At 41.8% G+C, this 17,289-nt stretch overlaps 2 protein-coding genes across 3 annotated transcripts; one reads left to right on the forward strand and one right to left on the reverse strand.

Annotated features, from left to right (window-relative positions):
* Positions 1 to 5,473: 5,473 nt before the first annotated feature.
* Positions 5,474 to 7,815, forward strand: cldn5b (claudin 5b). Its single transcript, XM_083885878.1, has one exon. The coding sequence runs from the start codon at positions 5,551 to 5,553 to the stop codon at positions 6,196 to 6,198; it is 648 nt and encodes a 215-aa protein (XP_083742004.1). The 5' UTR covers positions 5,474 to 5,550; the 3' UTR covers positions 6,199 to 7,815.
* A 2,504-nt stretch (positions 7,816 to 10,319) lies between these two features.
* On the reverse strand, positions 10,320 to 16,326 carry acads (acyl-CoA dehydrogenase short chain). Of its 2 annotated transcripts, XM_083890376.1 has the most exons (11): positions 16,192 to 16,323; positions 15,693 to 15,789; positions 15,137 to 15,297; positions 13,843 to 13,992; positions 13,653 to 13,764; positions 12,770 to 12,921; positions 12,514 to 12,684; positions 11,560 to 11,697; positions 11,353 to 11,448; positions 11,200 to 11,256; positions 10,320 to 11,118 (listed from the first exon to the last, which is right to left on the reverse strand). In XM_083890376.1, exons 3-11 carry the CDS (start codon positions 15,263 to 15,265, stop codon positions 10,966 to 10,968), a joined length of 1,158 nt encoding a protein of 385 aa, XP_083746502.1. In that variant the 5' UTR covers positions 15,266 to 15,297; positions 15,693 to 15,789; positions 16,192 to 16,323; the 3' UTR covers positions 10,320 to 10,965. The 2 variants fall into 2 exon arrangements, with proteins under 2 accessions (XP_083746502.1, XP_083746501.1); XM_083890375.1 differs by lacking the exon at positions 15,693 to 15,789 and having other exon boundaries at positions 16,192 to 16,326.
* Positions 16,327 to 17,289: the final 963 nt, after the last annotated feature.

The following is a 17,289-nucleotide window of genomic DNA, read 5'->3' on the forward strand; positions in this document are numbered from 1 at the left end:
AGCTGGGAATTGAACCCATGACCTTCTGCCACGGAGCCACCCTGAATTAACCACTGTCCATTTCCTGTTCCCTCTCCAGCTGTGGCTTTGACGGTAACACAGCGACGGGTGCTAATGCTACGTTAGCTCGGCTCGTCAGCAGGTCAATAAACAGTCCTTAATTGTGGGAAGTTAGTTACCGATGAATTGAACAATCAGTCATTAAAAAGGGTCATAAAGACGCAGGAGCAGCTTTGTGATCAAAGCACGGAGCTGGACTTACACTCACAGGAAGACTGGACCAATGCGTCACGTCCTCCGTTTGTTTGGAGCAGGTGGAACGAGTCACCAGAGAACCAGGAGTGGACGTTCAAGACAGCAACAGGACGCTCACGTCACAGGCTGATAACGCTTTACCCCCAACTCTGAGTCAACTAATGATTCTCAGTCAGCGACGTTATCATAAATCGTAAATGGTGTCATTTACATTCATGTTACATGTGAGCATTGCTGAGTCAGCATTACTCCGTCAAGAGCTTCAGCCGGCGTGAGTCTGGTTTGTTTTCTCATTAATTAATTATTAATTACTGTTATAAAGGTCCAATTATGCAATATTATGCATGAAAGGATATCAGGAAACAAATACTATTTATGTAACTACATAAAGTACTGATGAAGTGTGTTGTTTTGGTGGCTGGACCTGCAGTTGCATTTAAGGACTGCAGGAAATCCTGTATAGAGAGTGTGGGATATTCAACTACAACCTGCTCTAATTCATTTATTTACACACCAGGCCTTCAAATTCACATTTGCACTATTCCATAAGGAACAATAGTAATATATTTCTTTTTGAGTTCCTGAAACAATGGCTCTCCTCTCTTGTGTATATGATCAAGAATATACTTTGAGTTATAAACAATGGATTTAATTAATGATAAACCATGGCTCTTTGTCACAGGACCATTGAGTTAAATGCAATTTTTAATTGCTGTTAATTAATTGTACACCTTGATTTAAGTGCTATTTCTCAATGTTATGTTTATTTAATGAGGAATAATGGGAATTTAATGACTATTAAAGGTAAAAATGTGTACATTTAGAAATATTTACTGGTGAAGTTACATGATGCACACTCTTAGAAATAAGGGTTCCAAAAGGGTCCTTCTACTAGGGCTGAGGTTCTACCTGGAACCATTTGCTTCTGAAAAACCCTTTCCCGAAGAAAGGGTTCTTGGTAACACTAATCTAATGTAATGTACAGTAAGAACCATTTTGATCCAGAGAACCCTTTAAAACCCCTTTCTTGAATAAAGGGTTTTAAAGGGTTCTTGTGGGACCCTCCAAAAGGGTTCCAGGTGGAACCTTTAGGGTTCTCCTATGAGGACATGCCAAAGAGCCATATTGGATTCGGTTTGGGTTCTCCTACACTCTTAGAAATAAAAGTGCTAAGTGGAACCATATAAGGTTCTTCAGCTTGTCCTCATAGGAGAACCATTTTTGACTCCGGGTAGAACCTTTTTTTATAAACGTTCCACCTGGAACCTTTCAGGAAAGGGTTTTTTCAGAAGCAAATGGTTCCAGGTAGAACCTCAGTCCTTGTAGAAGGACCTCTTTGGAACCCTTATTTCTAAGAGTGTATGAGGACTAGCCGAAGAACCTTCTATGGTTCTGCTTAGCACTTTTATTTCTAAGAGTGTGTTTTAGAATCTAATTCATCGACTTGAGTTGGAATTTCTGATGTTTGGTTAAAGTTCTTCCACAGCTTTAACTGTGATACGGCGTTCCACAAATGTGGGTTTTTGAAGAGTTCCTTTTTAAGTTCTAAAGACTTCTGTACCGGGTAACGTCTTCTTCTCAGCACTGAACATGATTGGAATAGCGTAATAAAGCAGATCAGACAATTGTAATGGATTTGATGACGCGCTAACGTTAAAGTCCTCAGGCCTCCGTCTGGATCGAGTGCCACACACAGTCGCGGCAGGTGATATTTCAAAGTGGATAATAAATGCGGTCGATGTGGAAAAGGAGGAGGAGAGAGTTCCTGATGGTTTCGCAGAAACAATGGAAGTGATAAGAGACAGGATATCCTAACACTGCTGCACCTCAGCCCACCACCCACTGACCACACGTCACCTGGCAGCAGCTGTCCTGTCAGTCAGCGTCACAGACATCAGCGGCAGGAAAACAGCACAAAGAAAGAAAGGTCCACTGTGGAGACAAAGGACGAGAAAACAGATTGGTTAGAGTGGTCGATCAATGCAGACGAATTCATCGTTGAAACTATGGATAAATGCTCCGTGTGTATACACACAAAAGAAAGTTCCCATAATAACGTTCACTCGATCTTCACTGTGTCGACAATAAATCTGGGTTTATTGTTTGACTCTCACAGTTAGCTGGAAGTAAACACTGTGGAAAGAGGAGGAAACATCTGTAGAGTACACACACACACACACACACACACACACAGTGACCACAGTCCTCACTGTGGTGATCACGACTGTTGCACTTTATGTTATTGAGCCAACAGGAAAAGCAGCGTTTGTACGATCCGCTCACCCACTACGTGACATAATCGCGCTCCTTCGCGCGCACGTGGCCCGCGTGCTCGTCGCGTGATGAGCTTTCCAGACGCGGAGCTGATTGTGTTTCGTGGCAGGAATGTTGTTTGTCAGCACGTTGACGTCCATGCTGGAGCAACACCTGTCATTTCATCACTTATTATCACTTATTATCGCTTATTATAACTGCAGCAGCAAATGACAGAAATATGGGTACATTACATTATAGGGGTGGGAATCACAGGTTACCTCACTGTAGTTAGAGATGTATCTTACAGTCTAGGTGGGTTTCCTGTACACTCTTAGAAATAAAAGTGCTAAGTAGAACCGTATAAGGTTCTACTTAGAACCATATAAGGTTCTACTAAGGGTGGAACCCTTTTTGGTGGAACCCTTTTTGGTTCCAGGTAGAACTTTCTATAAAGGTTCTACCAGGAACCCTTAGTGTTACCAAGAACCCTTTTAAAACCCTTTATTCAGGAAAGGGGTTTTAAAGGGTTCTCTGGATCAAAATATTTCTTACTGGAACCATAACCAAGAACCCTTAAAATAAACAAATGGTTCCAGGTAGAACCATAGCCTTTGTAGAAGAACACATTGGGAACCCTTATTTCTAAAAGTGTAGGTAGGTCATTTTAGTTCCAATTTTGCTGTGTTTAATGGGGTCTTTAGCATGACTCAAAGGGTTCGGGTTACCCTAACCCTAACCTTAACCCTGAAGCCTGATAATAACCCATTTATTTGAATCAGGTATGTTGGAGCAGGAAAAGACCTAAAACATGCAGGATAGTGGCTCCCCGGGACCAGGAGTGAGGAACCCTGATCTAAAACATGCAGGACAGTGGTTCCCCCAGGACTAGGAGTGAGGAACCCTGATCTAAAACATGCAGGACAGTGGTTCCCCCAGGACTAGGAGTGAGAAACCCTGATCTAAAACATGCAGGATAATGGCTCCCCGGGACCAGGAGTGAGGAACCCTGATCTAAAACATGCAGGACAGTGGTTCCCCCAGGACTAGGAGTGAGGAACCCTGATCTAAAACATGCAGGACAGTGGCTCCCCCCAGGACAAGGAGTGAGGAACCCTGATATAAAACATGCAGGACAGTGGTTCCCCCAGGACCAGGAGTGAAGAACCCTGATATAAAACATGCAGGACAGTGGCTCCCCAGGACCAGGAGTGAGGAACCCTGATCTAAAACATGCAGGACAGTGGTTCCCCAGGACCAGGGGTGAGAAAACCTGCCTGAGTATACACAGTAGACTCCACGTGCTTAAAAACTACACTCTGAACAACAAATATCTATAATTAAGCTCAAGTTTGCTCCTTTTGTGCTTATTTTAAACGTTATCTTGGCGGCCAGCTGCTCTTCCTCCGCCCTGTTTTTGTTTATCTGCTGCAGCATCTCAGTGGGTCAGTCGGCCCCCGATACTCGTGCTCCGACTCAACAGTCCCACAGAAACATCATGACTAAAACTCAGATTGCATCTTCCACATTAGTAAGAGCAATTACAGCAGGTGTGGTCAGGCGCTCTTTATCTGCATGCATCGCTGTGTTTGCAGTAAATACAAATCAGGAAACTGACGTTTGTAATTGTAATTGTGTTCCCAGAGGACGTATCCTATAGGTCTGCATTCAACGGCCCAGCATGCTTTGCTTCTCTCGCTCTCCAGCTTCCATCATCGCTGTGTTGACTCTGCGTAATGTACAGGATGTGTATATTAGGTCGAGTGTGGCCCTGTGGCCTTGTGGTGAGTCCACTTAAAGCTCACAAAAAAACACAAAAGAGGAGTCGAGGGCACTTTTCAACAGCACGGTCAGAGCACAATGGAGCAAGTCAACATGGACGCCCTGTCCTGTGCACACACAGCTTCCTGGTTTTTTGATAAATGCTGGTAAAAAAAAAAAAAAAGGCACTGACACAGGAGTGGATAGGTATAGTCAACGACATTTACCACATGGAACCTTCAGAAAAACACATTTATAGCTTTAAGCTAACGGATAGATAACTTTAGGCTAATAGATTGATAACTTTAGGCTAACACATAGACAACTTTAAGCTAACACATAGATAACTTTAAGCTAACACATAGATAACTTTAAGCCAACAGATAGATAACTTTAAGCTAACAGATAGATAACTTTAACCCAACAGATAGATACCTTTAGGCTAACAGATAGATAACTGTAGGCTAACAGATAGACAACTATAAGCTAACGGATAGATAACTATAGGCTAACGGATAGATAACTTTAGGCTAACGGATAGATAACTTTAAGCTAATGAATATATAACTATAGGCTAACAGATAGATAACTGTAGGCTAACAGATAGATAACTTTAGGCTAACAGATAGATAACTTTAAGCTAACAGATAGATAACTTTAGGCTAACAGATAGATAACTTTAGGCTAACAGATAGATAACTTTAAGCTAACAGACAGATAACTATAGGCTAACGGATAGACAACTTTAAGCTAACAGATAGACAACTATAGGCGAACAGAAAGATAACTTTAGGCTAACAGATAGATAACTTTAAGCTAACCGATAGATAGATAGATAGATAGATAGATAGATAGATAGATAGATAGATAGATAGATAGATAGATAGATAGATAGATAGATAGATAGATAGATAGATAGATAGATAGATAGATAGATAGATAGATAGATAGATAGATAGATAGATAGATAGATAGATAGATAGTCAAAGGATCCGGCTCACTGAAAAGTGCTGGAATGCCCAGAGCGCACGCACACACACACATATGATGAGCCTGATTGGTTGAGCTGAAGATGCTCTGAGCCTCTGATTGGTTCAAAGTTTGTGTGTTTTAAATGTGGTGATGGTCACTCACTGGTCACATAAATGAAAAAGCACAGACTCACACTCACACACTCACACTCAAGTGCACAGACAGAGAAGAGAGAACATCCACTCCCACTCAGCTCTCTCTGTCTCTCTCTCTCTCATCGCGACCATCAGGCCGATCCACAGCACAGTCATGCCGGCCGCGTGTCTCGAGGGTCTCGCCCTGACGCTGAGCGTCGCCGGCTCCCTGCTGGTGATGGTGGCGTGCGGGCTGCCCATGTGGAAGGTGACCGCCTTCATCGAGTCCAACATCGTGGTGGCGCAGACCATCTGGGACGGCCTGTGGATGTCGTGCGTGGTGCAGAGCACGGGCCAGATGCAGTGCAAGGTGCACGACTCGCTGCTGGCGCTGACGCGCGACCTGCAGACGGCGCGGGCGCACAGCATCATCTCGGCGGTGCTGAGCATCGTGGCGCTCGCGGCGACCGTGGCCGGAGCGCAGTGCACCAACTGCATCAAGGACGAGACGGTGAAGGCGCGCGTGGTGAACGCCGGCGGCGTCGTCTACATCCTCAGCGGGCTGTTCATGCTGGTGCCGCTGTGCTGGATGGCCAACAACATCATCGTGGACTTCCACGACCCGCAGGTGCCCCCGTCCAAGAAGCGGGAGATCGGCGCCGCGATATACGTGGGCTGGGCGGCCACGGCGCTGCTGCTGCTGGGCGGAACCCTGCTGTGCTGCTCCTTCTCTCAGGCGGTGCGAGGCTCGTACCCGATTAAATACTCTCCCACCAAGACCATCGCAGTCAACGGAGACTTTGATAAGAAGCATTATGTATAAAGTTTTACGCCATCATTTCTGCTGTTAAAGGGACAGTTCTCGATTTTTACATCATGACAGTTGTTGACTTGTGAGTGAGTTCACCGTGTTATTGTGTGACGTATATGGCAAGCAGTTGTAACATTTAATAGCTCGACTGGATCTGTAATTCGGTTCTGCAATCTGCGATAGAATTACCTTTCAGATCTATTCAATCCACTTGTGACTAGTCATAATAACATTTATGGTTATTGCAATGAAACAGCACTAAAGTGACACCATTTGTCCTCGGAATAATGTAATTGTGGATAGGAAGAATGACATTGTGGATAGGAAGAATTTAATTACATATATCTGTAATTCAGTTCTGCAATTTGAAATAGAATTCTTACGAGGAAAACTCCCATTTCAGATATCTTCAATCCAATTGTTACTAGTCATAATAACATTTACGCTAATTCTAATGAAACAGCACTAAAGTAATGCCATTTGTCCTAGGAATAATGTCATTGTGGATAGGAAGAATGTAATTGTGGATAGGAAGAATGTCATTGTGGATATCTGAAAATGAAAGCCCAATACACATGAATGGCAAAAAGTGATGCCGTTTGTCATATGAATAATGTAATTGTGGATAGGAAGAATGTCATTGTGGATAGGAAGAATTGAATTACAGATATCTGCCATTCAATTTTGCAATCTGCAATAGAATTCTTACTAGGAGAAACCCCCATTTCAGATATCTTCAGTCCAATTGTTACTAGTCATAATAACATTTTACGGTAACTGTAATGAAACAGCACTAAAGTGATGACATTTGTGCTAGGAATAATGTCATTGTGGATAGGAAGAATGTCAATGTGGATAGGAAGACTTGAATCACAGATATCTGTGATACATATCCAGTCTAGCTATTAAATGTTAAATCGGCGTACCATAGACCTCATTTTCTCTATGGACTTTGGTGCAGCAGCTGAAAAAGGGGGTTGCCTTATTGCATGAAACAGCAGAAAATGTATTCTTATGATACCAAAGATTTGATGAGGTGCGTCTTTTCATCCAACCACACTGTTAAAAAACCCTGAACTGTCCCTTTAAAGTCTGACATAAAGGGCATGTTGGTGAGGGACACTGACGTGGTGCTGATAAGCACATTCATCCACTCACATGTTGATATAGTGTTTATATATAAGCATGTATTTTTTGTGTGTTTTTTTTTTATACCAAAAAATGAAATTGAATTCTCTTTGTCATAAACTAAACCATTTATTGTTACTCTCAGGGAAAATACAATACACGAGGATTAAAAATTTAGAGCAAATCTCAAATTTGAGCCGCTAATGAACAAATTCAGTGTTTTTTTTTTAATGAGGAGCAGTTTAGTTAGTTTGAGGCTGAAATCACTCGTGTCGTCATGGTGTCAGTGTGTGTTGTAAATACTATTGTTGTTGTTGTTGTTGTTGTTGTTGTTTCTCACACCATGGACTTTTTCCATGTGTTTTCCGAGTCTGGTTCCCACAGCGGAATCAAACCAGCGTGCACTCGCGTTGCGATCAAAGCAGGGAATTTTGCATTTTTAATACGTTGTACAGTGTTCTGAGCTCATTTTTGAATAGATGCTTTTTCCTAATAAAAACATTTAACTCATTATCTACGTTCATTCTTCGATAATCACGTCAAACGGTTCCTGGCCATAAGTCACATTATGAAATAAGTAAATATTGTTTTTTATTATAAATGACAACAGAATGGACGAATAAGTCTATTTTGGGTTCATGTTATTGAATTCACTTGAGATGCAAACATGTCCCACATATTGTGATTATCAGTGTACTAAGTCCCTCTGTCCTGAGTTTAGGACACAGTTCAGGAGCCTGAGGGTAAACATGGACATTATGTGTGTGTGTGTGAGAAGAAGGAAACAAACAAACAATCCCAAAATGACGTCAAAACAATCAAGAGCCTGGCTCGACGGAGCGGTAAACGACCCCGTGTGCGCGAGCACCTGCTTCCAACAATGCGCCCTGCAGACTATCACCAGGATCAGCACAATTAGCAAGCGCAGGGGTGCAGCTCCTGCTTCAGGAAGCTTGGCCCAGATTTTGGGCCGCGGCCGAGTAATCAGTGCCCTCATGTGGGAAAAACAAAAAGAAGAGCGTGCACACACAGGAACGACAGCCGAGGAAGGGAGGGGGGCACAGAATTCAAATTTACCAAGAGAAATGGGTTTAGAAAGAGGCTCAAACGTTCAAATGACTTGTTTTGTCACTTCGGTGTTCGAAATCCTTTGTTCAGACCACACGAGGCAGCAGAGGACCGGCAGCTCCCGTTGTCCCCCGCCAGATAAAATAACTCACTTTCTGGACGTGGACTTTGGCGTAGGAGAGCGAGTGTTTCGCAAACTTCGGTTTCCTTTCGATAAAGTGCGTCTAACAATACGCCGAAGTGGCAAAACATAAGATTAAGATATCACCGTCTTACGCAGATGTTGATATCATTAAGTGGTTCTTTTGTGTTACGCGTTACGAAATAAAACCCCTCGTTGTCCCTCTTGTGTCCCTGCTGGAAGACAAAGGAACCACTCACCACCCATTTTCCCATTGAATTCCCTGATCTTATCCGCTGTATAAGTGTATTTAATTGCCTATTACTTACGAGTGATTATAAGACATTGTTTTCCTTGTGGCGCCTAAGACAATATACTCCACTAACGGGACAATAAAGTTTCACGAAACCTAATGAGAACGTGAACATAACTAATATAAAATTATTCCCTGAACCCAGAGGGAGGTCATGGAGCCTCCTTCTTGCCCAAGACTCAATGACTCTATTCGATCAAAAACCAAATTACTGGAGGCCCTAGTGAGACTTCCTGTTTGCAGATGACCGTGTCCTTGCTGCGCTCAGTTAGCGGCATATGCAAGAACACGCTAGCTGCCTGTCAACATCCAGTAAATCTGAACTGAACTCAACAACCGTAGAGAGCTTAACCTACCTGGGAAGCACTTCGACCTCATCCTGCAGCATGGACAAAGAAGCGTCGAACGGGATCCCAAAAGGCAGGTTCCTCCTTTGGTTGGCTCTGGACACGGCTGTGGGGTGAACGTGGCATCAGACGATATACGACATACAAAAACAAACTGGCAAGTCTACAAGGCATAAGACGTCATAACGGCCTTATTCGACAGCGGTGAGACATGGACACTACACAAAAAGCAGCTAAAAGCGATGGACCGGTTTCGCCGGCGGCGGCTGCGCAAGATCATCGGCATCTCCTGGACCAACAGGGTTCTGTAATGGCAAATTCAATGTCAAACAAAAGATACCAGGTCCTTTTGTGTATTCAAATTAGGATGTCTAGACATAACTTGCACCCAAATACAACATCCTGCACGATATCTCTCTGGGTGGCGGCCCCTGATACCTGCTGTAGACAAACGGGTGTGAAAGTACGGCCTGGAGGAGCAGACCCCTTCAACAGACAAAGGGATATGAGAGGGGTGTTTCTTAGGTTTAATAGTTTAGCTCTTTTTTCTATCTAGATTAGATTATTGTAACTTGTTATTATCAGGATGTTCCAACAAGTCTGTTAAAAACACAAAATGCTGCAGCACAAGTTCTGAGACCATATAACTCCAGTGTTAGCTTCTCTACACTGGCTCCGGCGTACAGTTTAGAATTCAATTTAAAATCAAAGCACTTAATGGTCAGGCCCCTTTCATACCTGAAAGACTGAGTTTTGACAGATCACTTAGGTCCCAAAATACAGGCTTACTTGTGGTTTCCAGAGTCTGTAAGAACAGAATGGGAACAGAATTTGTTAAATAGAATATGTTGTATGAAATCACATCAGTAAAATTAATTGATATTGCAAGTACAAATTATGCCAACTGAATGAGTAATATTCATAATTTATATGACGAAATGCATAAAATGCAAATATGTTAATACGGCAGCCGTCCGTGTTATTCTCGACACTTAAGGCAGAGGAATAAAAGCACAATAATTAAAGTGGTAAAGAAGAGAAAGTGAAACACAGGAGAAGAAGCACCAAATGTTGTTGTTGTTGTTGTTGTGTTTTTACTATCATTCAGACAATAATTTACAGTAAATTATGTACAGATCACATGTCATGACACTGGAGAGGTCACCGGGTCAACACTTTGAGTCTAAGGTCAAATCATCCACAGCCGAGTGAGGTGATGCTTCCGTTTCACCGTTTCATCAGTGACACATCAGCAGCATCGCCCCCTGCTGACGAAACAGTCTCACTGTGGCCATCAAAATGAATATCATACAAAGATTAGACGGAAAACAGACTCTAACATTCTTTCTTGGTTGATGACAAAGTGAGAGCCAGCGTGACACTATAGGCACACACGGTGACGTCGCGCACACACACACACAAACACACACAAACTGTGAAATATCCTATTTATGATCCAGTGTGTAACATTCAGGATGGTTTATAGGCAGAATTTGGTGGTGAGGTTGTTACACTGGACCTTTAAAGGCAGAGGTTGATTAATCACATGTTAAAAAAAACACATACTACCTAATCTTAGAAGAATGTGCACGGCTCGATATCACAGTAAGAAACTGTTATTTTCATTGAACTGACCATTATAACGCTGATTTCTCCTGGAAGGCAGCTCATATGTCCTTGCACCTTCTCTAATCTTGAAACAAATTAAATAAAATGCCCAAAATAACGATATTCCTTGAACATAATATCTCACACTGTAGCTTCTTCATGATTGTGGAGTGACGTCTTCCTGACGGCTGTGTTTATCGCTGGTATTCCTTCAGTAAGTGGCTTCCTATGACCAGTCTCTGGATCTCACTGGTGCCCTCGTAGATCTCGGTGATGCGAGCGTCCCTGTAGTGTCTCTCGGCCGGCATGTCCGTCACGTAACCCATCCCACCCAGAACCTGGATTGCCTGATTGAAACGTGTGAATAGAACAAGATGAGAACGTTGTCCTTCAGTGTCTTCCTTCGTGGGGATCTATAGTTCCCTTACCTGATGAGAGCAGAAGGTGGCAGCTTCAGATGCTGCCAGTTTAGCCATGGCTGCTTCCTGCAGGAAGCACAACACAGAGTCATTTACTGTGTTCCACTGCAGGGAAGTACAATACGTTCAGTATGTCAGGCTTTACAGGCAGCTGCTACGTACCTTAGTGAAGGGTTTATTAGCATCTTTAAGAAGTGCAGCCTTCCACGTGAGCAGACGAGCACTCTCTACTGCAACAGCCATGTCAGCCAGTTTAAACTGAAATGGATTAAGACATCGGGGGATGATGGTAAACGATTCTCTGTCTCTTATGTCAATGTGTTCCCTGCTTTTTCACCCACAAGGAAACCGTATTTTGTCGTTTGTTACCTGTATGGCCTGCAGTTTGCCGATGGGAGTTCCGAACGCCGTTCTCTTCTGCGCATAGTCGGCAGCACAGTCCAGAGAAGCCTGAGCGATGCCAAGAGCCTGGGACGCGATACCGATACGTCCACTGTCCAGGGTTTGCTACGACACAGAAAAACACAACTTTTAGCAGACAACGCGAGGATAAATCAATATTTATATAGCACTGAATACTAACTGGTGGTAAGGTTTCTGCGACTTTAAGATCTGTGTTCTTAAATAAAGGTAGAAAAAAATACATATATATGTATATATGTGAATATACAGATATACATATATATGTGTATTTACACACGTGTATATATGTACACACATATACATATATATATATATATTTATACATACATAAATGTATACATTTACAGACATATATACATATATGTATACATACACACACACATATATATACACAGCTACACACATATATACATATATGTACACATATATACATACACACATACGTATATATGTATACACATACACATACGTATACATGTATACATGTATACACATATGTATACATGTATACACATATGTATACATGTATACACATACGTATACATGTATACACATACGTATACATGTATACACGAATGTATACATATGTATACATATATATACATATACACACACACACACACATATACACACACACTCATATGTATACATATACACATATACATAAACACACACATATATATACATGTACACATATATATAATATATATACACACATATACATATATATATACATACACACATATATATATATACACACATGCATATATGCATATATATATATATATATATACACACATGCATATATGCATATATATATACACACATGAATATACACACATACATATACACATATATATACATACATACATATAGACTCCACATAAATCTTTAACTTACCATGGCAATCTTAAAACCTGCTCCAAGAGGACCCAACAAGTTCCCCTTTGGTATCCTGCAGTCCTCCAGGATGATGTTGGCAGTGGACGTGGCTCTGATGCCCAACTTATCTTCCTTCTTCCCCAGCAAAAGGCCCGGGTGTGGCATGGGGACCAGGAAGGCACTGATACCCTACAACCAGCAACCAGCAACACAACAGTGAACAACTCTGCTCTTCATTGCTTAGAACTGGACATTAGAATGTTCCGCGTCATGCCTTGTGTTTGAGTTTCTTGTCCGTGGTGGCAAACACGACGGTGGCAGAGGCCTCCCAGCTGTTGGTGATCCAGGCTTTGGTCCCGTTCAGCACCCACTCGTCTCCCTCCTGATGAGCTACTGTGGAGGCTGCTCCTGCGTCACTGCCGTTACCTGCAATTTTCATCACGCTTTTAGTCAAAGAGGAGGAGATGTGAGGAACACATTTGCCTCAAACTAGGTTCACTTAGTGGTTTTGGAAAAATACAGGAGGAGAAAACATGACAAAAACTTGTCCTAGAGAAAAGAAACATGTCCTAAAAAACATGTCCTACAGGTGAAAACATGACAGAAACATGTCCTACGGAGGAAAAACATGTCCTACAGGAGAAAAACATGACAGAAACATGTCCAGCAGGAGAAAAACATGACAGAAACATGTCCTACAGGAGAAAAACATGTCAGAGACATGGCCTACAGGAGAAAAACATGACAGAAACATGGCCTACAGGAGAAAAACATGACAGAAACATGTCCTACAGGAGAAAAACAGAAATTTGTCCTACAGGAGAAAAACATGACAGAAACATGGCCTACAGGAGAAAAACAGACATATTCTACAGGAGAAAACATGACAGAATCATGTCCTACAGAGGAAAACACAAACATGTCCTACAGGAGAAAAACAGAAATTTGTCCTACAGGAGAAAAACATGACAGAAATGTGTCCTACAGGAGAAAGACATGACAGAAACATGTCCTACAGGAGAAAAACAGAAATTTGTCCTACAGGAGAAAAACATGACAGAAACATGTCCTACAGGGGATAAACAGAAATGTGTCCTACAGGAGAAAGACATGACAGAAACGTGTTAGACATTCTGTGAGTGTGTGTGAGAGTGTACCTGGCTCACTGAGGGCAAAACAGCCCACCTTCTCTCCGGTGGTGAATGGCGTGATCCACTGTTTCTTCTGTTCTTCAGAGCCAAACTTTAGAACCGGTCCGATGTAGAGAGACTGAGAAGAGAAGCAGAATCAGTACGAGTCTGCACAGACACACGAGTCCACCACAGGACTTCCTCGCGCCGTACCCACATTGTTCACGGAGACTACGACACTCGTGCTGGAACAGCCCCTGCTGATCTCCTCCATAGCCAGACTGTACGCCAGGTAGTCCATGCCGGCACCACCTAACTCCTCTGGCACCTCCATGGCCATCACGCCCATCGCCCCCAGCTCTTGGATCTAAGGTGAGAACAGAAGCACTGACGTTAAAGTCGAACGAATGAACGAATGAGTCACGGGGCAGTTTGTCATGACTTTTATTTTGAGGATTTTTCAGGCTGCATGACAGTGCGGAGCCACCATTATAGGCCGAGTTTATAAACTGTGGTTTTTATCTTAACTGTGAAACTGCGAGAATAACTGCCATCTCATGGATAAAGTCATATATCAACAAATGCACCTCCTCCAATGTCCCACAGGGCTCAGTGCTTGGTCCTCTACTTTTCAGTTAACACTTTGTCTATTTTACTGTATTTGTTTTATGACTTTTTAATGTTTATAATATATGTAAAGCCTCTTTGAGCACCCTTCTATGCACTGTATACATGAAATGTAGTGCTGGGCACTACGTTAACGCGTGACCCCGTTTCCATGACGTCAGGTTTACGTGCCGCGACACCGGAGTCCAGGCACCGTTTACCAGTTAGCTCCGTTAGTTGCATTAGCTCGTTTAGCGCCGTTGGAGCGCCTACAGTCGAACTGGAGCGGTCTGTTTATTAAACGAAAAGAGCAGCGCTACAAATAACCAGCGTACCTGTGTACTGCGTATGTGTGCCTCTGTTTTTAAAGTTTAGCGTTACTTTAGAGACTCATTTTAACAATCGGGAGTCACGTAAACTTGACGTCACGCGCGTCTTTTTCATGGAAACGCGCCGAGCACTAATAAAAGGCGTGAAAATTGTAATCAAATTTAAATACATCCATCTACAATTTAAAAAAGGGACTTTTTAAGGTAACGTTGGTGAATAACATTTCATCGTCTTTTAGTCGTTAGCCCTGAAGGATTCAACGTAAAAATGAAAACGGAAAAAAGTGGAGCATTGCTGTGTTTCAAGGTTGCCAGGTTGAGGATCTAGTCCTGCACAAACCCAAAGACTAATCTGCCAGGATCTTCACTTCTACCCCTTTTCCCACAACAGAAACAGACACAGAATTTACAGGCTGTGTGAATTAAATCTTAAACTGTGAATATACTGGCTGTACCACTGTTGTCGGTGAAGAAAACGTGGCGTCTTAAACTCTGATCGCTCACACATAACGGTCATTTTAAGAATGAATACATGCAGTTCATTAAGATTAATAATAAAGGCATTACGTTATGTACCTGTTTGGTTGGGAAACTGTGCTCTTTGTCCAGTTTGGCAGCGATGGGTGACAGTTCTCTGTCAGCGTAGTCTCTGCACGTCTGTCTCAGTAACTGATGAGTCTCTGGTAACTCTGCCAGCTGAGACATTCTCCTCTGTCCACTGAGACACAAGCCGACAACTGACAGAGAGAGAGAGGGAAATATGAAACAGGGTCTTCAACTTGCACACGAATTGACATGTTCAATATCATAATAGTGACGGAGCGTGAGTCTGTTGTTGTCATATTGGCTGTTTTACTCTTGTAAAATATTCCATCATGATATCGCAGTGAAGACACATGATTCACAGAACTTCAAAGTAAATGTGTTTGTTTTCGGAATGACAATAAAACACATTTAATATGCAAAACAACATTGCAAACACCAACATCACAAAGGAACACATTGAAGAAGCGGAATTGGGTCAATCGCTAAGTTGTGTATGTGTGCCGTGATAAATAAATAATAAATAACAACAGCAACAAACGAACACATGAGCAGGTGTACATTTGATTACACAAATGACAAATTATACCTGTCTTACAACAACGGTGCTGTATGCACACGCAGCCAGCAGGCGGCGCCCTGCTTCACTACTTCACAACACCGCCACCGGTTCAGTGTGAGGTAGTCTGTTTTTAGGTGAGAGGTCATCAACTTCAGTCACAATTAACTTCAGTCTAAACGTTTATAAAAGACAACGTTTTACACAAACAGAGCAGCGGAACTGTTTACGAAGCATCCGTCCACACTGTCCTGGTCCTCGTACAAGCTTTTATATCGCTGCATGCTAACTACACTTAGCCAAAGAGCTAGCAGTCAACAAACACCGTTTAGTCCAAGACTCCGTTTCTAATGTGACATTTTTAAGTCACGGTTAAACACACCGTTGTGTTAAACACACGTGTTAATAAGTTCTGAGGACCTCAGTTATGACACATGACCTCCGTTATGACACACGTCGGCTCGTTGTGTTGAATAACAAGCTAGGCTAATGTTCAGCGTCAGTGTCAGTAGCTTCGTGTTCTTCTCACCTCGCCGTGCTTTTAAAAGTGCGGCCATGGCTCCTTCTTCTCGGTTTGAAACACAAACACCGAAAAGCTCAATCACAATCTACTTCTTTTTTTCCTCCTTCTTTTTCTTCTTCGTTTTCTTTTCTTCTTCTTCTTCTTCGTTTTCTTTGGTTTGTTTTATGGCGGTTGGCATCCATCAATAGGCGCATTACCGCCCCCTTCTGCTCTGGAGTGTGAATCAGAAATGGGCCACCATCACAACATACATACACACTCTTACCCTATGTATTTCCCCAATTCTGTCTTACCTTTCTATGGAGGACGAGACCTGACATATCAATTAAAAAAATAAATACATAAATAAATTAATACATAAATAAATAAATACATAAATAAATAAATAAATAAATACATACATTTAAAGCATTAATTTATGCATTTTTGTATTTATTTATTTAGTTATTTATATATGCCTTTATTGATGTATTTATTTATTTATGTATATATTTATTTATTCCTGTATTTATTTATTTATTTATTGATATGTCAGGTTTTTGTCCTCCAAACCTCTTTTTCTTTTTTCTTCTCCTTCTTCTTTTGTATGGTTGGCAAACTACTACTACCACCATCTGGTATGGAGTGCAGATCAACATCAACTGAACTATGACTTCAAAAGTAAAATAAAATAATAATTAAATAATAATAATATTATATATAATATATAGCAAACGCAGCAGGTTGTATAAACTGAGTCCTGTGCTGTTTAAAAAGCACATTTCATTCTTTTCACTTGATCGCTATCACGATAATTGTCAATATCCACTGATTTGAAAGTTGTTTAACCAACAAAAACATGACACACAGGGTTAATTCTACTAGTGAACAAATACACTTCTCTCAGTTAATCCAAACTGTTAATAAACCTTTAACAAAGGGAAAGTAAACTACTCAAAATGTACAAATAAACCCATTCTTTTCAATAACTGAAATGAGCTTCCATCCGTGCAATCTCTGTAAATCTCACGTTTAATTAGAGCCCATGCATTTTCAATACGGTTTATGTCAGGTGAGGAGGAGGCCATGTCATTATTATGTCATCTTGAACGCCTTTGCTGATTA

Source organism: Microchirus variegatus, assembly GCF_963457635.1.
Source record: "Microchirus variegatus genome assembly, chromosome: 1".
NCBI lineage: Eukaryota > Metazoa > Chordata > Actinopteri > Pleuronectiformes > Soleidae > Microchirus > Microchirus variegatus.